Source organism: Hypanus sabinus, chromosome 28 (assembly GCF_030144855.1).
Source record: "Hypanus sabinus isolate sHypSab1 chromosome 28, sHypSab1.hap1, whole genome shotgun sequence".
Lineage (NCBI taxonomy): Eukaryota > Metazoa > Chordata > Chondrichthyes > Myliobatiformes > Dasyatidae > Hypanus > Hypanus sabinus.
Genome location: NC_082733.1, coordinates 45,995,527 through 46,021,392, shown reverse-complemented (window position 1 = coordinate 46,021,392; position 25,866 = coordinate 45,995,527). Strand labels below are relative to the sequence as shown.

General features: G+C 43.1%; 1 protein-coding gene across 1 annotated transcript in view; it reads left to right on the top strand.

Moving 5' to 3' along the window:
• LOC132382685 (fibronectin type III and SPRY domain-containing protein 2) overlaps positions 1-25,866 on the top strand; it is a 64,724-nt gene that overhangs the window by 20,633 nt on the left and 18,225 nt on the right. The window contains exons 7-13 of the mRNA XM_059953150.1: positions 208-230; positions 632-753; positions 4,945-5,100; positions 10,514-10,648; positions 12,844-13,000; positions 24,764-24,897; positions 25,042-25,171. Coding sequence (XP_059809133.1) covers positions 208-230; positions 632-753; positions 4,945-5,100; positions 10,514-10,648; positions 12,844-13,000; positions 24,764-24,897; positions 25,042-25,171 — 857 coding nt within the window. The remainder of the gene's footprint in view (positions 1-207; positions 231-631; positions 754-4,944; positions 5,101-10,513; positions 10,649-12,843; positions 13,001-24,763; positions 24,898-25,041; positions 25,172-25,866) is intronic.

Sequence of the window (25,866 nt, the reverse complement as noted above, 5' to 3'; positions counted from 1 at the left end):
GCAGTCTTGTGAAGATCACCCCCACTCTAGCTGGAGCAAACCAGAGAGTCCCTGGCAGATGTCAGAAGACCACATTGTACATCGGGAAGATGAAGTGAATATTTTGATAGACTTAGCAAAGTATCTCATTTTTAAAGAATTTCTTTTCCCCTGCGAGGAGTCAGACATTCTGAGCTACTAATGAATCTTCTTATTTCTTATCAACAGAGTGGACAAATGATGCTGACCAGGTAACTTCAGAATGGACCTCTGAATCCATGTCAACACTGGAATGTTGTACTGTGTGTGTTAGCATTGGAATGCCTCATTGTAGCTGTAGTAAAACAGTTAATGAGTGACTGTACAATGTTTGTGTGTTGATGTGATTTTACACTGGAAGAACTCACTGCCTGTGTATGAACAATGGCCCTATGTGGGGTTTGTGTGCATTAGTGCTCTTGGTCCAAATTGCTGCCACTGACTACTACTAGAAAGAGCATGGTGTGCTGGAGGAATATCATTTGCAGCTGGTGTCAGTGGCTGCCCAGTCTTGTACCCATCCTGTCTATCTGAGATGGCCCCTCACTTCTAGACTTGCCCTGACTCCCAACACCCATTGCCTCAGTCTCACTGCTTCTTCTGTCACCCACAGACTGGAGGACTTTCTCCAAGAGGATTTGAATCCAGAGTTTCCAACAGCCCTTGAATTTGAGAATTTTTCAACAGATATGGGTGAGGTGCAACGACTAATGGACTCAATCAGCAGTATCCCGGGTATGTACGTGACTGGTACATGCACACACGCGCAACTTCATCTCTCTCTCACGCACACACGCCCCTCTGTCTGCCTGTCTCTCACATGCGTGCCCCTGTGTGTCTCTCTTTCACACACGCCTCCCTCTTTCTCTTTCTCACACACGCGCCCCTCTGTTTATGTCTCTGACACGCAGGCCCTGATGCACCATCAATAACTCACACTGAGACGTAAGGCGAGATATCGGCTTTTATTGACTGGAAGAAGGAACCAGGAGTGAGTGTCCATCATACTATGTCCTGGAGACTGAGGCCGAGCGTCAGGCCTCAGATCGCCTTTATACAGGGGCCTGTGGGAGGAGCCACAGGAGCAGTCAGCAGGGGGCATGTCCAGACAGGCACATAGTTCACCACAGGCCCGTCTCTGTTTCTCTCTCTCTCACACTCACCCAACTCTGTGTGTGTGTATCTCTCTCTCTCTCTCTCTCTCTCTCTCTCATGTGCACCCCTCTGTCTCAGTGTGTGTGTGTCTCTCTCTCTCTCTCTCTATCTCTCTCTCTCACACACACATGTGTGCACGCCCCTGTGTGTGTGTGTCTGTCTCTCTCATGTGCACCCCTCTGTCTCAGTGTGTGTGTCTCTCTCTATCTCTCTCTCTCTCACATACACACATGCATGCACGCCCCTGTGTGTGTGTCTGTCTCTCTCTTTCTCACATGTGCCGCTCTGTCTCCCTCTCTCACACACATTGCACCCCACAGTTTGTCTCTCTCTCACACACACGTGCCCCTCTGTCTCAGTCTCTTTGTCGCCCTCTTTCTCCCATGCACGCCCCCGTCTCTGTCTGTCTCTCTCTCTCACTCACGCACACACCCGTCTTTCTCTTACACGCGCGCATCTCTGTCTGTCTCTCACATGTGAGAGAGAGAGAGAGAGAGCACAAAAGAGAGGGAGGGAGTGCGCGCATGAGGGAGAGGGTGAGGGAGAGAGGGCACGCGTATGAGGAAGTGAAAGTGTGTGAGAGTGAGTGACAGTGAGCGCAGGGGAGCAAGTGAGAGCGCGCGAAGGAGAGTGCGCGTGCAAGAGTGAGAGGGAGAATGTGAGAGAGAGTGTGTGAGAGAGGGTCATATGTCACTGTATCAGTGGTGTGTCACACCTCAGTGTCTCTCTCTCTCTCTTTCTCACACATGCACGCACATCTCTCTCTGTCACACACAGCTCTCTATCACCCATACCTGTGTGAGATGTGAGATCAAGAGCAACATAGGCCATCCACGGGCAAATGGAATCAGTTTGGATGGACATCTTAGTCAGCACATATGATTTAGGCTATAGGGTTTGTTTAGTGTTTATAACCTTTTAACTCAGGCAAGTGAATGAAGCATCAGCATTTTTGGACCAGTTACCATTATTCTATTAGTTTTAAAATAGTTATTGGAAAGATGTGTAAATTTTACTAAAACATAATAACTTTTACTAAAACCCAATTTTACTAAAGTAAAAATCCAATAAGCTTAACATCTACAGTAGATATACATGTATCTGGAAAGACAGGCATTGATAAGGGGTAGTCACATGGCTTTGTGGAAGATCTAAGTTTTTTGAAGAAGCAACCAAGATTCAAGTTCAAGTTTATTGTCATTCAACCGTACATGTGTATATCACCAAATGAAACAACGTTTCTCTGGACCAAGGTGCACAACACAGTACATCTAACTCACATTCAACACATAAGGTAATATCACCACAAATAAATTAAGAAATAGTAAGATGCATTTATCTTTTTGATGCAGTCAAAAAGTAAATGGGATAATGCTACAGACATTTCATATGTGACCAGACCTAGATGGTGGCAGGAAATTTAGTAGTCTCTTGGCTTGGGAAGAGAAGCTATTTCCCACCCTAACTGTTCTTACCCTAATACTAAGATACCTCCTGTCTGATGGTAAGAGATCAAAGAGATTGTTAGATGAATGATTGACGCAATCCTTTGTAGGGACGTGGTCAGATGCTTTGCAATGAAGTAAACATAGTCCAAATGGACTTCAGTAAGCCCTTTGATAAGGTTCCTCATGGGAGGTGACTATGGAAAGTTAGATGACATGGGAACCAGGGAGAGTTTATTGGATGTACAGCTGGCCTGATGGTAGGAAGCAGAGTGTGATGGTGGGACGTTGTTTCCTGGACAGGAGGCCCATAACTAGTGGTGTTTCTCAGAGTCAGTGCTATTCATCATCAATACCAATGATGTGGAAGAGAACGTACAAGTCACAGTCAGTAAGTACGCGGATGACACTAAAATGGGTGGTGTTAATGACACTGAAGAAAGGTACCAGTATTGATAATCAGCTGAGGAATTGGTTAAGGAATGGCAAATGGAGTTCAGTTCAGATAAGTGCAAGGTGTTGCATTTTAGGAAGACAAAAGAGGTTAAGCCCTGTGACCCCTTTACCACTGACTCCTAACACCAATCCAATTTTGGATCTGATCAACCAACTCCCCCAGTCAATCTTCAGGCCCAGCCTACCATACAGAACTTTGTCAAAACTTGCGAAAGTCCATGTAGATATCATCTACTGACCCACCCTCATCAACCTTTTCAAAAGGCTGTCAAACTAATGAGATATGATTTCCCATTCACAAGGCCATGCTGTCTATCCCTTATCAGTCCTCACCCTTCCAAATACTGGCAGATCCTGTCCTTCAGGATCTCCTCCAGTATCTCTTCCATCACTGGTGTTAGCCTCAGTCATCTGTGGTTTCCTGCCTGTAATAAAGTCACAACACTAGCCATCTTCTACCATGGCCCCAACAATTTCTCCCTGGTTTTCCACAATGTCCTAGGATGCACGGGTAAGTCCTGGCAATTTGTCCATCTTGATATGCCTCAAGACTGGCAGCACCTCCACTGTTGCAATGTGGATATGTTCCAGTACTCTGGCTGTTCTCTTTATCTGTGCCTCTACAAGAGTATATCAGAAGTCTTTTACATAGAGAGTGTTGAGTGCATGGAATTTCCTGCCAGGTGTGGTGCTACATTAGGGAGATTTAAGAGACACATAGGCACATAGATGATAGGAAAAGGTAGAGAGTTATGTAAGAGGGAAGGGTTAGATTGATCTTGGAGTAGGTTAAAAGGTCAGTCCAATATGATGGGCTGAAGGGCCTGTTCTATGTTTAATGCCACTATTTATTTCCCTGATCTTCTCCACAGCAAATACAGATGAGAAATTAACTCCATCACCATCTCCACACATTAATCCTTTTGAAGTCCTATTCTTTCCCTAGTTACCTCTTACTCTTAATGTTTGTAGGATCTCTTAAGATTCCCCTTAGCCTTAGCTGCCAAAGCAATCTCATGTCCTCTTTATGCCTCGCTGATTTCCCTCTGAACTGTGATGCTGTATCTTATACACTCCAAGGGATTTGCTATGTGATTGTCCTGCTTCACCTGGAGTCCTGAGTTGGGGAAACGAGCAAGCCCTGCTTTCCCAATCTGATAGAATCACCGAGTTCCACATCTGTGTGAGTCTGGTGTCTGGTGTGGTCTCAACAGGCTAACAGAATCACCGCGTTCCACATCTGTGTGAGTCTGGTGTCTGGTGTGGTCTCAGGAGGCTTACAAGGTGCAGTCACTATGTTCATTTTGTGGGGAAGGTATTTCATCCCCTGTTGAAAATGTCATCCAGGGATATGTGTCCAGTAAAAATTCTACTTGGTTTTAGGATACATTGGGTGCAGTTGCATAATAAGTGGCAGCTACAGGAAGGGAAGAGTCAGGATAGAATTGGATAACAAGTTATAGGGAGCCAGTGTCCAACTACCCAAAACTGTATTACAGGAAAAGAGTACTTGATCATAGGTTAACCAATTACATAGAGTGTATACTTATAACAGGGTCAATAGGTTTCAGGGAGAGCATACCTGTCAACTGGTTAAAGGATAACAGTAACTATCACCAGGTTAATAGTTACAGGAGAGAATAACTATTAATACATTAATGAGTTATAATTTGCTTATAGTTGAGTGTGTTATAGGAGAAGTGTGCTGATCAGCAGGTTAAGAAAAGAGAGTGTTCTTGTCTGCAGGTGTGTGAGTGACAGCTGTGGTGCATGTCTGCTGGGTAATGAGTGACAGGGAATTTTCCTAATCCTTGGCTATTGAGTTACAGGGAGTGTCTGAGCTCTGACTGAGTCTGTATTCTTTGCGTAGTGCCGTCTGCCCCTTCGATGTGTCCTCAGTTACCTGACACAGCAACCTCCAGCTCAGTGAGAGTTCGCTGGAGCCTTTCAGCCGATGATACTGTGGAACATTACCGACTGTATTACAGAAAAGCAGGGGAGAACACACAAGATGGAGAGGCTACAGGTTTGTATCAAGGGAACTAGAGAAATGTGAGTTTTGCCAAGTGAATTTGCCAAGTAGTAAAACGGATTCAACAGTGGCTGGATGGGAGATGCCAGAGAGTAGTGGTGGATAACTGTTTGTCAGGTTGGAGGCCAGTGACTAATGGTGTGCCTCAGGGATCTGTACTGGGTCCAATGTTGTTTGTCATATACATTAATGATCTGGATGATGGGGTGGTAAATTGGATTAGTAAGTATGCAGATAATACTAAGATAGGTGGCGTTGTGGATACTGAAGTAGGTTTTCAAAGCTTGCAGAGAGATTTACGCCAGTTAGAAGAGTGGGCTGAACGATGGCAGATGGAGTTTAACGCTGATAAGTGTGAGGTGCTACATTTTGGTAGGAATAATCCAAATAGGACATACATGGTAAATGGTAGGGCATTGAAGAATGCAGTAGAACAGAGTGATGTAGGAATAATGGTGCATAGTTCCCTGAAGGTGGAATCTTATGTGGATAGGGTGGTGCAGAAAGCTTTTGGTATGCTGGCCTTTATAAATCAGAGCATTAAGTATAGGAGTTGGGATGTAATGTTAAAATTGTACAAGGCATTGGTAAGGCCGAATTTAGAGTATTGTGTACAGTTCAGGTCACTGAATTATAGGAAAGATGTCAACAAAATAGAGAGAGTACAGAGAAGATTTACTAGAACAGGGGTGGGCAAACTTTTTGACTTGTGGGCCACAAAGGGTTCTAAAATTTGACAGGGGGGCCGGACCAGGAGCAGATGGACGGAGTGTTTTGGTAATACACCTCATAAGAGAAAATAAAATATCATGGGTTATGTAGAAAACATGTGCTTTAATTTCAATTGAAAATGAACAAATGCATTACAACAAAATATCTGTCTTTGAAATCCCATGGTATTTAGCTATTTATTGAAATGACTTTTAAAACACTGAAAATTAAATGAATAAAATACAGCTTTTTTTAATAGTAACAGTTATTATTTTAAAGCACTGAAAATTCTGTTATCCTTCAAGATATTATCATCATCACTCTCCTCCTGACTGTCTTTATTTCAAAAACGGTAGGAGATGCAGGTCTACTTGTCCTGCTCCTTCTTATTCAATTGTCCCCTGTGCCAAAACTCAACAACGACCAGCACAAGGACAGAACAGTGAGAGCGCGCCAGTATGCGGAGCGCGTTATTTGATCTGGAGCGCATTTTTTATTTTGAGAACGTACGTGCACCTGCGCACTACTCATGTCCGTCACTTAACAGAAATGACATGTAACATGTAAGGCTTATTGAAAAAAAAAATTTTCAAATGCATTTTTTGCATAACACAACGAAGAAACTTATTTTTGATTTCAGTGGGAACAGTGTTGTTGGTCTCCCTTTTTAGCCAGCGCATCAAAGTCTGGATTTAGTTGTGGCGATGCTCAGGATGGATCTGAGGTGTTGGTCAGTTAACTTGGATCTGTGGCTGGCTTTGTTGATGTCCATGACGCTGAACGCCTGTTCACACAAATAGGTTGAGCCGAACAAAGAGTAAAGCGCAAATGTGGAGTATTTCGCTGCACCTCAACAAAGGTCAATGTGTAGCGGTGTGCTACATGCAGTGCTAAAATTACGACACGGAGTCAGTAACTGCAGTCGAAGAAAAAAACTTTATTCAAAATCCCCAGCCTCACTTTTAAGCCTCCCTCAACCTGCCCCCCGTGGCGCAGAGGCTCCAAAGCTCTGTGCTCGCAAATCCCCGCAAGCTATCTCCCTTAGCCGGAACACTGGCTAATTGTGATCCGGTTCGGATGTGCCAGGAAATGGGTCGCCACAAATGTATATAGAGTGCGTCATCTATTGGGAAAACGCCAGAATTGCGGGGGAAAAACGTTAACAAGGTTTATTAATATAATTTCATCAAGTTCTGTGGGCCGGATTAAAAAGCTTAACGGGCCGCATATGGCCCCCGGGCAGTAGTTTACCCATGCCTGTACTAGAATGTTACCTGGGTTTCAGCACCTAAGTTACAGGGAAAGGTTGAACAAGTTAGGTCTTTATTCTTTGGAGCGTAGAAGGTTGAGGGGGGACTTGATAGAGGTATTTAAAATTATGAGGGGGATAGATAGAGTTGACATGGATAGGCTTTTTCCATTGAGAGTAGGGGAGATTCAAACAAGAGGACATGAGTTGAGAGTTAGGGGGCAAAAATTTAAGGGTAACACGAGGGGGAACTTCTTTAATCAGAGAGTGGTAGCTGTGTTGAATGAGCTTCCAGTAGAAGTGGTAGAGGCAGGTTCGGTATTGTCATTTAAAGGAAAATTGGATAGGTATATGGACAGGAAAGGAATGGAGGGTTATGGGCTGAGTGCAGGTCAGTAGGACTAGGTGAGAGTAAGAGTTCGGCACAGACTAGAAGTGCCGAGGTGGCCTGTTTCCATGCTGTAATTGTTATATGGTTATATATGAATTCTGACCAATAGTTGGACTTTCAAAGAATGATTGTATTCAACCATAAAACTCTGAAGGGGTTTGAGAGGGTGACCCTGAGAAGTGGGGGAAGGCAGAATAGGATTCAGGCTGAAACATCAGCAACCTTATAATCCAAGTGCTCATTCTGGGAGGGAGCTGAGGATGCAAAAAGTTTATCCTTCTGTCATTGTGTTAACCCACAGACCGGCCACTTTCAGAACCAGGTTTAATATCATTGGTATATGTCATGAAATTCATGGTGTTGCATTAGCAGTACATTACAATGCAGAATTTAAAAAAACAATGAATTACAATAAGAAATACAGTGGATACTAAATATTTGAGCCATTGATTAATTAGGGCAGCCACTTATTTAGTTCAACTCTTAAACAACAAAAACGAATTGAGAAAATAGCCTGGATTCTCTTCATTTATTTGGGACACTATGCTACTTAATTGGCCAAGAAACAGTTTCCAAATTGTTTCTAGCTTGCGTCAGTCACGTGAACTTAAATCATAAGACATAGGAGCAGAATTAGGTCATTCAACCCATCATGACCTCTCCACCATTCCATCATGGCTGATCCCAGATCCCATTCAACCCCATACAGTTGCCCTCTCACCATATCCTTTGATACGAAACCAATAAGGAATCTATCAAATTTTTACTTTGAATATACCCATGGACTTGGCCTCCACTGCATTCTGTGGCAGAGCATTCCACAGATTCACCACTCTTTAGCTGAAAAAAAATCCTCCTTACTCCTGTTATAAAAGGTTGCCTCTCAATTCGGAGGATGTGCCTTCTAGTTCTGGATATCCCCACCATAGGAAACATCCTCTTCACATGTGTGGGCATTAGACGCTACACCATGCTTAAAGCGAACAGTTTTTAAAATAGAGTCAGTTGTGGGCGTTTGTATTCAAAAAACAATGATTTTTGTCACTGATAGTTGGTGAGAAATAAGCAGGTAGGCAATTCAGAACCGTTTTTCTCAGTGCTGTTTCAAACATTCAGGCTTGGAAATGCCAAAAACAGCTGGGAATGAAAATGCAGCAATTTCACTATTTCAACAAATTAGCAACTTAGAAGGAATTTGAAGGAATCAACAATTATCTTAAATGTTACAATGAAAGTAAAGATTTGGAGGATGCAATCTATAGCATTGTATTAGGTGTCTGCGCTGATTTTGTTCATTCACAGTCAGTCAAAAGAACACCGCAGCATACACTTGCTCTGTTGATAATTATTAGGAACTAATACATTTCATAGTACTGTGGTACTATTGATAGTGTACTAATAAAAAATAAAATGGAACACAGAATGTTAAAATAGTGAGGGAATGTATATAGGTTCATTTTCTATTCAGAAATCTGATGGCAGTGGGGAAGAAGCTATTTTCTGACATAAATAGAAAAAGGGAGGAGGTCCTGAAAACAGAATACAGGGAGTTTGGAAGGAAGCTGAGAAGAGGACCTCAAGGGTAGTAATCTTAGGATTACTGCCTGTGCCACGTGACAGTGAGGATAGGAATAGAATGAAGTGACAGATAAATACGTGGCTGAAGAATTGGAGTAGGGGGCTGGGTTTCAGATTTCTGTATAATTGGGACATCTTCTAGGGCAGGTGTGACCTATACAAAAGGGACAGGTTGCACTTGAATCCGAGCGGGACCAATATTCATGCAGGGAGATTTACTAAAGCTGTTGGGAGTGATTTAAACTAATATAGCAGAGAGATGGGAACCAGAATGATAGAACTGAGGATGAGCCAATCGGTTTACAAGTAGATAATGGGTGTAACATGAATGTAAGGAAGGTCAAGCCAATGACTGGGTACAAATACAGACAGAATCAACAAAGGGTATGTGGGGGTACAGTCACATGGGGACGGTAACTTGTGGGGCTATGGCCACGGGAGGATCTGTAACTGGCAGCTCGTGGGGATACAATCATGTGGAGATCAGAACCAGTAACTTGTGGGGGTACGGCCACACGGGGACCTGTAACCGGCAACTCATGGGGTACAATCATGTGGAGATCGGTAACTGCTAACTCGTGGGGGTATGGTCATGGGGGCACCTGTAACTGGCAGCTCGTGGAGGTATGATCATGTGGAGATCAGTAGCAGGTAACTTGTGGGGGTATGGTCATGCAGAGACCGGTAGCTGGCAACTATTGGGGGTACCGTGGGGACCTGTAACTGGCAACTCATGGGGGTACGATCATGTGAGACCAGTAGCTCGTGGGGGTACGATCATGTGGAGATCAGTAACCAGTAAGTCGTGGGGGTCTGGCCACATGGGGACCTGTAACTGGCAACTCATGGGGGTACGATCATGTGAGACCAGTAGCTCGTGGGGGTACGATCATGTGGAGATCAGTAACCAGTAAGTCGTGGGGGTCTGGCCACATGGGGACCTGTAACTGGCAACTCATGGGGGTACGGTCATGCGGGGACTGGTAGCTGGTAACTCATGGGGGTACGATCACGTGGAGATCAGTAACTAGTAAGTTGTGGAATATAGTTGTATTGAGATTATGTCACTGGACCAGTAAGCAAAGTTCTGGGCCATTGATACTGGACTCTGGGTTTGAAACTGTAAAGATGAAGGAGACCTTTACTGGGTCATGCCCTCCGAGGGAGGAATTCTGCTGTCCTTTCCCTGTGTGTTCTCTTCAGAGAAATAGAGATGGCCCATAAAGCTCAGGATTGTATATGGTGAGATATAATAAATTTACTTTGAACTTTAAATGCTGTGTCCCCTGTGGCTAAAGCTGTAACATATGACAGCCTGGCAGCAGTCTGCATTTACCTTCTTCATTTTCCCATTCTCCATTACTGCTGCATCCTCCCCGCCCTCGAGGCCAAATGTGGTTGGGTCAGGGTCCAGGCGATAGGAACCAGCAGGTACAGGAAGTGCAGACATGGTACTGAACCAGAGTCTCCTCCCTCAGATATGTCGCTGAGAGTGAAGGAAATGTTCTGCACCGTGAGGAATCTACAGCCTGGTTCTGTCTATCTGTTCTGGGTCACTGCCAGCAACTGTGCCGGGACAAGTGAAGAGAGTGATCGAGTAGAGTACATGACAGGTAACACACTGGACATGGCTTTGTGCCATGACCAGGCCTGGGCCTTTGGCTAAGTGGTTGTTGAGGGACTCAGCCCAAGGGATCCAAATTCCATGATCTAGTCAGCCTTTCAGTGGGCACCTCCGGTTGCTTCATTCCTGTACACCAGACATGACAGACCAGACAAAGTACCAGGCTACTGCATATTCCATCTAGACATCACAAAATATACTGTCTAGCCATCAATCTGGCCACCAGATATCAGCAGACACAGATGATTAATCCTTTACGGAGCTTGTTCGTTTTGCCACTGTTTGCGGAGACAGAGTGTGGGATTATCAACAGGTACGCAGGTTTCATACTGCTTCCCTGAAGCAGAGTATAGGGAGGTATGTCTGGGCACAGAGTAGACGTTGACATTTGTCACTATCCTGTGCCACCACAGGTGGTCTGGGGGGGTTTGTCCAGGACCCAGTGCATAAGACCATAAGATATAGGAGCAGAAGCAGGCCATTCAGCCCATCAATTCTGCTCTGCTATTCAATCATGGGCTGATCCAATTCTTCCAGTCAACCCCACTCCCCTGCCTTCTCCCCATACCCTTTGATTCCCTGGCTAATCAAGGACCTATCTCTGCCTTAAATACACTTAATGACTTGGCCTCCACAGCTGCTCGTGGCAACAAATTCCACAGATTTACCACCCTCTGACTAAAGTAATTTCTCCACATCTTTGTTCTAAATGGACATCCTTCAATCTTGAAGTCGTGCCCTCTTGTCCTAGACTCCCCTACCATGGGAACTAACTTTTCCATACCTAATCTGTTCAGGCTTTTTAACTTTCAATATGTTTCTAAGAGATCCCCCCTCATTCTCCTGAATTCCAGGGAATACAGCCCGAGCTGCCAGACGTTCCTCATAGGGTAACCCTTCCATTCCTGGAATCATTCTTGTGAATCTTCTCTGAACCCTCTCCAATGTCAGTATATCCTTTCTAAAATAAGGAGCCCAAAACTGCACACAATACTCTAAGTGTGGTCTCATGAGTGCCTTATAGAGCCTCAACATCACATCCCTGCTCTTATATTCTATACCTCTGGAAATGAATGCCAACATTGCATTAGCCTCCTTCACCACTGACTCAACCTGGAGGTTAACCTTTAGGGTATCCTGCACAAGGTCTCTCAAATCCATTTGCATCTTTGAAGTTTGAATTCTCTCTCCATCTAAATAATAGTTTGCCCATTTATTGCTTCCACCAAAGTACATGACCATACACTTCCCTTTGCCCATTCCCCTAAACTATCCAAATCTCTCTGCAGGCTCTGTTTCCTCAACACTACCTGCTCCTCCACCTATCTTTGTATCATCGGCAAACTTAGCCACAAGTCCATTAATCCCACAGTCCAAATCATTAACATACATCATAAAAAGCAGCGGTCCCACTGCTAACCAGCAGCCAGCCAGAATAGGATTCCTTTATTCCCAATTCTGTTTTCTGCTGATCAGTCAATGCTCCACCTGCACTAGTAACTCCCCTGTGATTCCATGGGCTCTTATCTTGCTAAGCAGCCTCATGTGCGGCACCTTGTCAAAGGCCTTCTGAAAATCCAAGTACACCACATCTACTGCATCTCCTTTGTCTACCTTGCTTGTAATTTCCTCAAAGAATTACAATAGGTTAGTCAGGCAGGATTTTCCTTTCAGGGAACCATGCTGGCTTTAGCCTATCTTATCATGTGCCTGCAGGTACTCTGTAATCTCATCCCTAACAATCAATTCCAACAACTTCCCAACCACTGATGTCAGGCTAACAGGTCTATAGTTTCGTTTCTGCTGCCTCCCACCCTTCCTAAGTAGCGGAGTAACATTTGCAATTTTCCAGTCATCTGGTAAAATGTCAAAATCTATCAGTTCTTCAAAGATCATTGTAACTGCCTCCACAATCTCCTTGGCTATTCCTTCAGAACCCTGTGTAATCCACATCCACTGAGCAAGGACCCCAAAAATAAACCCACTTTCCATCAGACACACTGGGCCAGGCTCCAGAGCCGACAGGTCTGGGAGCCCATGAGATCGGGAAAGCTGGGAGGAACTGCCACTGCTGTTTGGCTCACAGTTTGGTGCAGGTACAGGGAAAGGCTGAGGGGTTGTGTCAACTTTGGCCCAGCAGATGCAGTATGCTGTCCACCATCTCATCTTGTTTCTGTGTCACAGTTCCCTCAGCTCCGTTGATCAGCAGCAGAGGGGTGGCAGTATGCCAGAGCGCAGTGCTTATGGAGTGGGAGCCTGGCCCTGGTCTCCCCCCACAGTCCTACACAGTGGAATTCTGCCAAATCTGCAGCGGCTGCAATTGGACAGAGTCACTCATGGAGTAAGTATTGATCAAGTTGTGAGAGGGACACTGGGATAAACCTACAATCAATATATCCAGGATCACGCAGTCCCAGGATCAGGAGGTCATTTAGAGAGAACTGGCTCAGCTCTTACCTCATGCCACTTTCCTGCATATTCCGTTAAAATACAAAAAAATCTCTGTGACAGAGACTCCACACTCCTCAAAGACATAGAATACAGGGAATAGGCCATTTGGCCCAACCCATCCATATTGACCCTCAGCTCCCAGCACTTGGAACAGCCCCATGTAGGCAATTTTTTTCCTTCTGGACACTTCATTACTGCCAGTGACCCAGCTTCACCCACTCTCTTGCCAAATGCACTCCAGACACTTACCTCCTGTCACTTACTCCGTGACTGGGATAAAGAACCAGCAGAAATGGAAACCACATTGGAGTCTGGTATTTCTAATAACTAATAGTGTTTATTAGTAACCATGCAATACAGTACTATAAATACAGATATATCAAACATGTTAGCAATTATATATATATATACACATACACACACACACACACACACACACACACACACACGTGTGGAACTAGGAACAAAACTAGGCTCTTTCCAACCTAGGGGTGAATGAATAGAGTCTTATGATGAAGTGAATTCAGTTCAGTTTGAGGTAGTTATTTGAGGGCAGGGAGGGGGAGGGAGGGGGAGAGAGGGGGGAGAGGGAGGGGGAGGGAGAAGGAGAGGGAGAGGGAGATGAGCTGATGCCATCAATCTTCCCATTTTCTTCTGAAGTCCTGTTGTGGTCACCAACTATGTGCACGATACGTACAACTGTTCCTCGGTGGAATTATCACCCAGGCGAGGGTGGGCACACAGATAATACCCCACCGGTCGCACCTGTTCGCACTGTGACTGATTGATTTCCCCGAATCGATTCTCCAAAACCCCACCTTCCTGTGGGTGGAACAAAGCTTGTTCAGTGTCCGAAACTGTGTGTCTGTCTTGTGTAACAGCGGACCTGGTTTTTATCTCCACGTGTTGGACACCAGCTGTCCAACAACCTGCTTTTCCCTCCTCTCTCTGCAAGAACTTTGCAAGTAGGCAAGTGTCCTTGTGGAAAGGTAAACAACTTGTAGAGAAACCATAACATCAATCTTTCGAGCAGTCTTTGTCTCTCTCTGTCTCTTAATAACAGGGTCTCTGCGTTGGACACCTCTCTCTCTCTCTCTCTCTCTCTCTCTCTCTCTCTCTGTAACAGCTCAAACAGTATCCAAAAGTCAGTCTCATTCTGCCGACATTTTAAGGTGATACTCCACAGAAAATATGGACCCTAGGGGTACATAACACCTCCCCCAAGAAAGCAAAAATTTGATCAAAGAGCAAATTTTTTTTTAGTTGTACCTTACTGAATATAAAGCAATACATACATGATTATCATGTAGCACATTACAAAAGTGTATACAAATACTAATCTCTATTTCAGTTTTAAACTTAACATTCAGTCAATCTACCATGATATTGTCTTTATCTTTCAAATGCTTTGTTACAAGGAAAAGTCAAATTCCTGAAAAACCAGATCCTATTGTATTGAAAATGGAGTTTGATCACCCATTGTCCCTTGTCCACTTCACCACAAAACAAGTAACCATCACGTGATCAGCTTGCTTACCAGCTCGGATAAGGCCTTCACAGACTCCCTGCACAAGTGCTAGATTATCACCAATGTTTTCCATAAGCCCATTTGCTGAACTTCCAAACAAGTCATTAATTTTATCTTCAAGATCTTTAGTTCCAAATGTTTCCATAATAATACCTGCTGATGGTCTCTCCAAATCACAAACTTGAACAACATCACCAAGTTACTTATCTTTAAATTCCAAAATATAGTTTAACAAATCAGTATGTACTCTCAGCATCTGAGAGAGCTGTTTCTCTCAGCAAAGTCAAAGGTATTGAAACCAATCATGACTTCACAAGTACTTTATTCAAAAATCCAGGAACAATACTTTTCCCAATATCTTCAATAAGATACACCTCACCAGTTTTCATCTCATCACCAACTAACACAAGTGATTGAGAATCCTCAATTTCCACTGGCACCAGGGTTAACCCCTTATTCACTGAACCAAGTCCATCTGACACAAAAGGACTGCATTCCTTTTTAACCAAGTCAGACACCTCAGACCTTACCTGAATCTCAACACAAGGTTCAGTACTCTGTGAATCCACAGGTACTTCAACAACAGGCAAACGGGACAGCTGCCTTTTCTAGGTTTTCAACACCAGTCCCAGTTTCAAATTCCAGGTTCCCCGATCCTCCCAGCTGCTCTCTGGGCAACTCCTATCCGGAGTTAACTCAACCTTGTGGGTTAAAACAACCTCGTCTGCCAACCCAGCAGACCCCTGCAAGGTAGCGGCATCCTTTTCTTCTCGGAATGCCCTTACATCATCGGGAACACACTTCCTAAATACTTCAATAACAACCAGCTCTTTCAAGCTATAAAAATCACCAGGTTCCAGCACTGGACCTCCCAGCTGCCACACCTTCCTCTCAAACTGTCTCTATCTTTCTGCTTCTTCTCGCTGCTTTTCTGTCTCTTAATTCTCTCTAACTTCATCTGTTCCAGTCGCAACTGGATCTATAGAGGAAACATTTCTAACTCCTCCTCACTAAAGTACTCCGTAGAAGCATAGTGCTCCACTATTATCACTCAAAATTCCACCTTCATCATACCCTTCTGTGCCTCCTTACAACTTCCCACAACTTCTCCTTTTAAGAAACAACACACACAAAATGCTGGCAGAACACAGCAGCCAGGCAGCATCTATAGGGAGAGGCGCTGTCGACATTTCCGGCCGAGACCCTTCGTCAGGATTAACCGAAAGGAAAGATAGTAAGAGATTTGAAAGTAGAGTGGGGAGAGGGAAATGCGAAATGATAGGAGAAGACCAGAGGGGGTGGGATGAAGCTAAGAGCTGGAAAGGTGATTGGCGAAAGTGATACAGAGCTGGAGAAGGGAAAGGATCATGGGACGGGAGGCCTCAGGAGAAAGAAAGGGGGGGGGGAAGCACCAGAGGGAGATGGAGAACAGGCAAACAACTAAATATGTCAGGGATGGGGTAAGAAGGGGAGGAGGAGCGTTAACGGGTTAGAGAAGTCAATGTTCATGCCATCAGGTTGGAGGCTACCTAGCCAGTATATAAGGCGTTGTTCCTCCAACCTGAGTATGGATTCATTTTGACAATAGAGGCAGCCATGGATAGACATATCGGAATGGGAATGGGACATGGAATTAAAATGTGTGGCCACTGGGAGATCCTGCTTTTTCTGGCGGACCAAGCGTAGGTGTTCCACGAAACAGTCTCTCAGTCTGCATCAGATCTTGCCAATATATAAAAAGCCACACCGGGAAAACCGGACGCAGTATACCACACCAGTCGACTCACAGATGAAGTGTCGCCTCATTTGGAAGGACTATCTGGGGCCCTGGGGTGGTGAGGGAGGAAGTGTAAGGGCAGGTGTAGCACTTGTTCCATTTACAAGGATAAATGCCAGGAGGGAGATTGGTGGGAAGGGATGGGGGGGGCGATGAGTGTACAAGGGAGTCACGTAGGATCCCTGCGAAAAGCGGGGGGGGGGGGGGAGGGAAAAATGTGTTTGGTAGTGGGATCTCGTTGGAGGTGGCAGAAATTTTGGAGAATTATACGTTGGACCTGGAGGCTGGTGGGGTGGTAGGTAAGGACAAGGGGAACCCTATCCCAAGTGGGGTGGTGGGTGGATGGGGCAGATGTGTGGGAAATGGGAGAGATGGGTTTGAGAGCAGAGTTGATGGTGGACGAAGGGAAGCCCCTTTGCTTAAAAAAGGAAGACATCTCCTTCATCCTGGAAAGAAAAGCCTCATCCTGAGAGCAGATGCAGCAGAGACGGAGGAATTGTGAGAAGAGGATAGCCTTTTTTACAAGAGACCGGGTGGGAAGAGGAATAGTCCAGGTAGCTGTGAGAGTCTGTAGGTTTATAGTAGATATCAGTAGATAGGCCATCTCCAGAGATGGAGACACGAAAGATCAAGAAAGGGGAGGGAGGTGTCGGAAATGGACCAGGTAAATTTGAGGGCAGGGTGAAAGTTGGAGGCAAAGTTAATGAAGTCAATGAGCTCAGCATGCGTGCAAGAGGCAGCACCAATGCAGTCGTTGATGTAGCGAAGGAAAGGAGGGGGATGGATACCGGTATAGCCTTGGAACATGGACTGTTCCACAAAGCCAACAAAAAGGCAGGCATAACTGGGACCCATACGGGTGCCCATGGCTACAACCCTTGGTTTGGAGGAAGTGGGAGGAGCCAAAGGAGAAATTATTGAGAGTAAGAACTAATTCCGCTAGATGGAGGAGAGTGGTGGTAGAGGGGAATTGGTTAGGTCTGGAATCCAAAAGAAACCGAAGAGCTTCGAGACCATCTCGGTGGGGGATGGAGGTATATAGGGACTGGACGTCCATGGTGAAAATAAGACGGAGGGGGCCAGGGAACTTAAAATCATTGAAAAAATTCAAAGCATGAGAAGTGTCACGAACATAGGTGGGAAGAGATTGAACAAGGGGGGATAAGACAGAGTCAAGGCATGCAGAAATGAGTTCAGTGGGGCAGGAGCAAGCTGAGACAATAGGTCTACCTGGACAGACAGGTTTGTGGATCTTGGGTAGGAGGTAGAAACGGGAAGAGCGGGGTGTGGGAACTATGAGGTTTGTGGCAGTGGATGGAAGATTCCCAGAGCTAATAAGGTTGGTGATGGTATTGGAGACAATGGCTTGGTGCTCCTTAGTGGGATCATGATCAAGGGGTAAATAAGAGGTGTTATCAGAGAGTTGTCGCTGTGCCTCGGCCAGGTAGAGGTCAGTACGCCAGACAACAACAGCTCCCTCCTTATCAGCAGGTTTTATAGTGAGGTTGGGATTGGTGCGGAGGGAGCGGAGAGCAGAGCGTCCGGAAGGAGTGAGGTTGGAATTGGAAAAGGGTATGGTGAAGTCCTCCTTTTAAGCTTTCTTTAAGCCTGCAGGATCTGGTCTTGCCAGAAAACCCTCAACATCCATTTCTGCTGTTTCTTTTCACACAACCAAATCAAAATAAGGGAATTTCCCCAATCAATTCGAACAAGCCCCCCCCACACAATTTGTTCAAATCCCGGACGCAGGCCCCAATTTTGGTCATGGACCAGGGACGAGTTAAAGAACCAGCAGAAATGGAAACCACATTGGAGTCTGGTATTTCTAATAACTAATAGTGTTTATTAGTAACCATGCAATACAGTACTATAAATAAAGATATATCAAACAGGTTAGCAATGATATATATATATAAAGTGATGAAGTGATTTCAGTTCAGTTTGAGGTAGTTATTTGGAGGAAGGGGGGAGGTGGAGAGGGAGAGGGAGAGGGAGAGGAAGAGGAAGAGACACTGATGTCATTGATCTTCCCGTTGTCTTCCAAAGTCCTGTTGTGGTCACTGACTATGACCATGATACGTATGACCATTCTTCAGTGGTGGAATTATCAGCCAGGCAAGGGTGGACACACAAGTAATTCCCCACCGGTCGCACCTGTTCGCACTGTGACTGATTGATTTCCCTGAATCGATCCTCCAAAACCCCACCTTCCTGTGGATGCAACAAAGCTCGTTCAGTGTCCGTAACTGTGTGTCTGTCTTGTGTAACAGCGGATTTGGTATTTATCTCCACATGTTGGACACCAGCTGTCCATCAACCTGCTCTGCCCTTCTTCTCTGCAAGAACTTTGCAAGTAGGCAAGTGTCCTTGTGGAAAGGTAAACAACTTGTAGAGAAACCATAACTTCAATCTTTTTCTCTCTCTCTCTCTCTCTCTCTCTCAATAACAGGGTCTCTGCGTTGGACACCTCCCTCTCTCTCTCTGTAACAGCTCAAACAGTATCCAAAACTCAGTCTCATTCTCCTGACATTTTAAAGTGATACTCCACAGAAAATATGAATCCTCGGGGTACATAACACTCCTTCTGGGTGAAGATCCCCCCCAGATCCTCTCTAAATCTCTTTGTCCCCTTACCCTAAATCTGCACACTTGAGTTTTTCGTCATGGAGAAAAAAAATTCCATCCAGCATTTACCCCAGTCATATCTTAGAACCATAGAACACTACAGCACAGTACAGGCCCTTCAGTCCTCCATGTTGTGCTGACCCATATAATCCTTAAAAAAAGTACTAAACCCACGCTACCACATAACCCTCCATTTTTCTTTCATCCATGTGCCTGTCCAAGAGGCTTTTAAATACCCCTAATGTTTTAGCCTCCACCACTATCTCTGGCAAGTCATTCCAGGCACTCACAACCCTCTATGTAAAAAACTTACCCCTAATGTCTCCCCTAAACTTCCCTCCCTTAATTTTGTACATATGCCCTCTGGTGTTTGCTGTTGTTGCCCTGGGAAACAGGTACTGACTATCCACCCTATCTATGTCTCTCATAATCTTGTAGACATCTATCAAGTCCCCTCTCATTCTTCTACGCTCCAAAGAGAAAAGTCCCAGCTCTGCTAACCTTGCTTCATATGACTTGTTCTCCAATCCAGACAACATCCTGGTAAATCTCCTCTGCACCCTCTCCATAGCTTCCACATCCTTCCTATAATGAGGTGACCAGAATTCAACACAATACTCTTAAGTGCGGTCTCAGCAGAGATTTGTAGAGTTGCAACATGACCTCTCTACTCTTGAACTCAATCCCCCTGTTAATGAAGCCTAGCAACCCATAGGCCTTCTTAACTACCCTATCAACCTGTGCAGCGACCTTGAGGGATGTATGGATTTGAACCCCAAGGTCCCTTTGTTCATCCACACCATTAATCCTGTACTCTTAACTTCTGCTCCAGGGATACAGCCTCCCCAATCACTCTTCATCACTGCAACACTCCATTGTGGAGAGTCTCCTCTGTACCCTCTCCAGCAGAACCACACCCTTCCTATTGTGTGATGACCTTAAGTGTCCACAGAGCTTCTGCTGAGGTCTGACCAAGATCTAACCAAAGTTTTATAAAGTTGGAGCAAACTTCCCTAGATCAGTACCAAAAAGCAATCTGTTGGAGGAACTCAGCAAGTCCAGCATTATCTGTTGGAGGAAAAGAATTGTCGCTGTTTTTGGTTGAGACCCACATCATGACCTGAAACATCGACAAAGGCCTGTTTCTGTGCATTATGGTTCTATGACGTTCTATGCTGCTGCACATGCTCATTGCTCATATGTAGAACCATAGAACACTTAAAGCCCTTCTGCCCACATTGTTGTGCTGATTCTTTAATCCAGTCCAACATCAATCTAACCTTTCCTTCCTAAATACAGTGCCTATAAAAAGTATTCACCCTCCCCCCCCCCCTGGAAGTTTTTATGTTTTATTGTTTTATAACATTGAATTATAGTGAATTTAATTTGGCTTTTTTGACACTGTTCAACAGAAAAAGGCTCTTTCTAGTCAAGGTGAAAACAGATCTCTACAGTGATCTAAATTAATTACAAATATAAAGCACAAAATAATTAATTGCATAAGTATTCACACACTTTAATATGATGCACTAAATCATCACTAGTGCAGGCAATTGGTTTTAGAAGTCACATAATTACTTAGATGGACATCACCTGTGTGCAGTCAAGGTGTTTCAATTGATGTAGTAAAAATACACCTGTATCTGGAAGGTCCAACTGCTGGTGAGTCAATTTCCTGGCAAAAACTACACCATGAAGACAAAAGAACACTCCAAGCATCTCCACGAAAAGGTTATTGAAAAGCAAAAGTGAAAAGGTAGATACAAGAAAACTTCCAAGTCACTGAATATCTCTTGGAGTATGGTTATGTCAATCATCAAGAAATGGAAAGAATGTGGCACAGCTGTAAATCTGCCGAGAGCAGGCTGACCTCAAAAACTGAGTGACCGTGCAAGAAGGGGACTAGTGAGGGAGGCCACCAAGAGGCCTATGACAACTCTGGAGGAGTTAAAAGCTTTAGTGGCTGAGATGGGAGAGACTGCGCATGCAACAACTGTTGCTCGGGTGCTTCACCAGTTACAGCTTTATGGGAGAGTGGCAAAGAAAAGCCACTGTTGAAAAATGCTCACATGAAATCTTGGCTAGAGTTTGCCGGAAGTGAAGTCAACTGGAAGAATGTTCTATGATCTGATGAAACTAAAATGATCCCTATCATGAAGCATGATGTCGGCTGCATCATGCTGTGAGGATTCTTCACTGCAGTAGGCCCTGGACGGCTTGTGAAGGTAGAGGGTAAAATTAATGCAGCAGAATCCTGAAGGAAAATCTGATGCAGTCTGCAAGAGAACCTCAACTTGGGAGAAGATTTGTTTTCTGGCAAGACAATGACCCCAAGATAATGCCCAAACTACACAGAAATGGCTTAAAAACAACAAAGTCAATGTATTGGAGTGACCAAGTCAAGAGTCCAGACCTCAATCGAATTGAGAATTTGTGGCTGTGCATGAAAAGGGCTTGTTCACTCATGATCCCCATACAATTTGACAGAGCTTACACAGAAAGAATGGGGAAAAATTCCAGTGTCCAGATGTGCAAAGCTGATAGGGCTCTATCCACACAGACTCAAGGCTGTAGTTGCTGCCAAAGGTGCATCTATTAAATATTAACTTGAAGGGGGTGAATACTTATGCAATCAATTATTATTTTATATTTGTAATTAGTTTAGATCATTTTGTAGAGATCTGTTTTCACTGACACAAAGACACGTCTTTTTCTGTTGATCGGTGTCAAAACAGCCAAATTAAATCCACTGTGATTCAATGATGTAAAGCAATAAGACATGAGAACTTCGAAGGGGTGTGAATACTTTTTATAGGCACTTTAGCTCTCTATCTCTTTTTTGTCCATGTGCCTAAGAGTCTTTTCAATGTCCCTAGTGTATGTGGCTCTACCCCCAGCCCTGGCAGGGTGCTCCACTTACCCACCTTCAAACTTCCCTCCAGTCACCTTAAAATGATGCCCCCTTATATTAACCTTTTCCATCCTGGGAAAAAGTGCTGGCTGTTCACTCAACCTGTGCTTCTTATCTTATACACCTCTGTCAAGGCACCTCTCATCCTTCCTTGCTTCAAAAGAGAAAAGCCCTGGTTTGATCAACCTATCCTCATAAGGCATGCTCTCTCTTTTTAAAAAATAAATATTTATTTATTAAATTTTAGAAATTACGAAGAATAAATGTAATAGTAAAACAGTGAGAAAGATAATATTAAACCTCCCCCCTCCCCTTAACCCTTATCTAAAGAAAAAAAAAAGAAAGAAAAAGATTGTCTGGATATCGGAGGATCCCCACATGCTCCATGGAGTTCAAAATAATTTTGATATTTATTTTTTACTTTCCCCAATTACTCTAATTTTATCTTCAAAGGACCTATGTATTTAATCCTATCTTTTGTAAGTATGGGAGCCAAATTTTCAAAAATATATCATATTCATTTCTTAAATTATACATAATTTTTTTCAAATGGAATACAACTATGTATCTCATTATTCCAACGATCCATAGTTAAATATAAATCAGATTTCCAACTAACTGCGATAACTTTTTTGGCTACTGCCAATGCAATTTTTATAAATTTTTTATGATACTTGTTCAATTTAAGTTTTGGTATTGTCCCTTCAATGTCTCCTAATAAAAATAATAGTGGACTATGTGGGAGTTGTACTCCAGTAATTTGTTCAAATAAAAGTCTTAAATTTATTCAAAATGGTTGAGTTTTAAAACAAGACCAAGTAGAATGTAAAAAGGTACCAATTTCTTGATTACATCGAAAACATTGTTCAGACATACTTGAATTTAATCTATTTATTTTCTGTGGTGTTATATATAATTGATGTAAAAAATTATATTGTATTAATCTAAGTCGAACATTTATTGTATTTATCATACTATCAAAACATAATCTTGACCAGTTTTTCCCATCAATTTTAACATTCAAATCAGATTCCCATTTTTGTCTTGATTTATGAATTCCTAATTTAATTATTTGCTTTTGAATCAAATTATACATACAAGATGTACATTTTTTTAATTCTTCCTTTCTGAATCAATATTTCTATTTCACTAAGAATGTAAGATTAATTTATTTGCTGATGATGTTTTGATTTATTTAACAAACCCATTGCAATCGTTGCAAAGATTATCTTTTAGATTGGAAGAATATGGGAAAGTATCAGGCTATAAAGTAAATTGGGATAAAAGTGAAATTTTATCCCTCACCAAAGGAAATTACAATCAATGTCGATTAGCAACTCAATTTAGATGGTCAATGAATGGGATAAAATATTTAGGTATTAGAGATGATAATGATGTAAAAAATTTATATAAACAAAATTATTTGCCATTATTAAAAAAAATAAAAGAGGATCTTGATAAATGGATGATGTTACCAATAACATTAACAGGTAGAGTTAATGCTGTAAAAATGAATATATTTCCTAGATTGCAATATTTATTTCAAAATTTACCAAAAGTTTTTTCAAGAACTGAATAAATATGTAAGGAAATTTCTTTGGAAAGGTAAGATGTCAAGAATATCATTGGAAAAATTGACGTGTAAATTTGATCTAGGAGGGTTACAACTTCCAAATTTTAAGAATTATTATAAAGCAAATCAACTTAGATTTATTGCGTCTTTTTTTGATGAAGAAAAATCGGCATGGATTAAAATAGAATTGGATAAGATAGGAGAAAATATACCAGAAGATTTTATATATAAATGGGAATCCAAATGGATACGGGAAAAAAAAGAATCTCCTATATTAAGACACTTGATTGATTTATGGAATAAGGTAAATATAGATGATGAGATAAAGAAATCTTTATTAGCAAAAAGAACTTTAATCCAAAATAGGCTTATTCCTTTTACAATGGACAATAAACTTTTACATAATTGGTTCCAAAAGAGGATTAAATATATAGGTGACTGTTTCGAAGGAGGTACATTGATGTTGTTTGATCAATTAAAAAATAAATATAAAATATCAAATAACACTCTTTTCTGTTATTTTCAATTAAGAGCCTATTTACGAGAAAAGCTGGGACAAACAATGTTGATGCCAAAACCTAGTGAAATAGAAATATTGATTCAGAAAGGCATGCTCTCTAATGCAGGCAACATCCTGGTAAATCTCCTCTGCTCCTCCAAAGCTTCCACATCATTCCTATAGAGGTGGCTAGTACTGAATACAATACTCCAAATACCAGGAAACCTGCAGATGCTGGAAATTGAAGCAACACACACAAAGTGCTGGTGGAACGCAGCAGGCCAGGCAGCATCTATAGGGAGAAGCACTGTCAATGTTTCAGGCCGAGACCCTTTGTCAGGCCACTGTACTCCAAATGTAGTCTAACCAAAGTTTTATAGAGCTACAACATTACCTATCTGCTCTAGAGATCAAGCCACTATGCACTAACTTAACAACCCTATCAAATTAAGCAGCAACTTTGAGGGATCTGTGGATGTGGATCGCAAGATCACTCTGTTCTTCCACAAAATGTTAGTTTGGATTCTTTACAGGCTAAAAATAAGGAGGATGAGCAGGAACTGGCTGGGAATCAGTTGCTGTGGGACTGATCCTCCAGCAAGTGCACCTCAGAATGAAAGCGATGAATGGTAGACCCAAATGACTTCCTCTTCCTCCCGTTTCATTTATTGTTTGCAGAATCTTTTTTTCCAAGTGCTGTTAGTTTTATTTCCAGTCTGTTTTCATGCTTCTGTCTCTAGGTCTCTCACAGGGATAACTTCATGTCAAACATTAATTGAACTGGAGCCCAATGAAAATTACATTTTCTACATCAGAAGTGTGAATAGAGGAGGCAGCAGTGAAAGAAGTGAGCCTATAACTGTTCGAACCACAGGTGAGTACCTCAGGATCACTGACTGTCTCTGGATCCAGGACAGTGAATAATGGGAAGTGATTTATTCAGTGCTCACTTTCTTGTCTCTGCGAGCAAGATGTGGTCAAGAACTTGTGGAGACTGGATTCTGTGTTTCTGTCACAGGTACCCAGCTTTATTTGCTGGAGCAGAGCGCACATCTCTCACTCTCAATCCTGCAGGATGGACTGACCATAGTTTACAGTGAGGAGAGTCTGTACACAGAGCCTTCTATAGCTCATGAGAGGTTCACAAGGTGAGTGAGTATGTAAAAATATTCCACATATCTCAGACCCTGAACTGGAGCTCTATCTGGTCAATGACGTGTCTGTTGTGTTCAATAGACACTGGGAATTGGCTCATGGGAACAATGGAGATGTTCTGTTTCAGATTCTTAAATTCTAGGATAGTAATTTCTGGATTGCCAATGAGGGCAAGAATAGGATGATTTGGCAGATGCATGCATGGCTGAGGAATTGGTATAGGTGGCAAGGTTTCAGATTTGTGAATTATTGGGATCTCTTCTGGGGAAAGCATGACCTTTACTAAAAGGATGGGTTTCACCTGAACCCAAGGAGACCAATATCATTGTGGGCAGGTTTGTTAGAGCTGTTGTGGAGGGTTTAAACTAATTTGGCAAAGAGATGGAAACCAGAGTGATAGGGCTCAGTTTGGGGCAGTTGCTATTCAAGTAGATGCAGAGTGCAGTGAGACTGTGAGGAAGGACAGGCAAAATTGCAGTCAGTAGGATGATTTCAAGTGTAACATAAGGTCAAAATTGAAAAAAATGACGAATACAGGACTGACTGTATATATTTAAATAACACGATATGAAGAATAAGGTAGATGATGTTGTAGAGCAACTAGAAATTAGCAGGTATGATGTTGTGGGCATCACTGAGTTGAGGTTAAAAGAAGCTCAGAGGTAGGAGCTTAACATCCAAGGATACA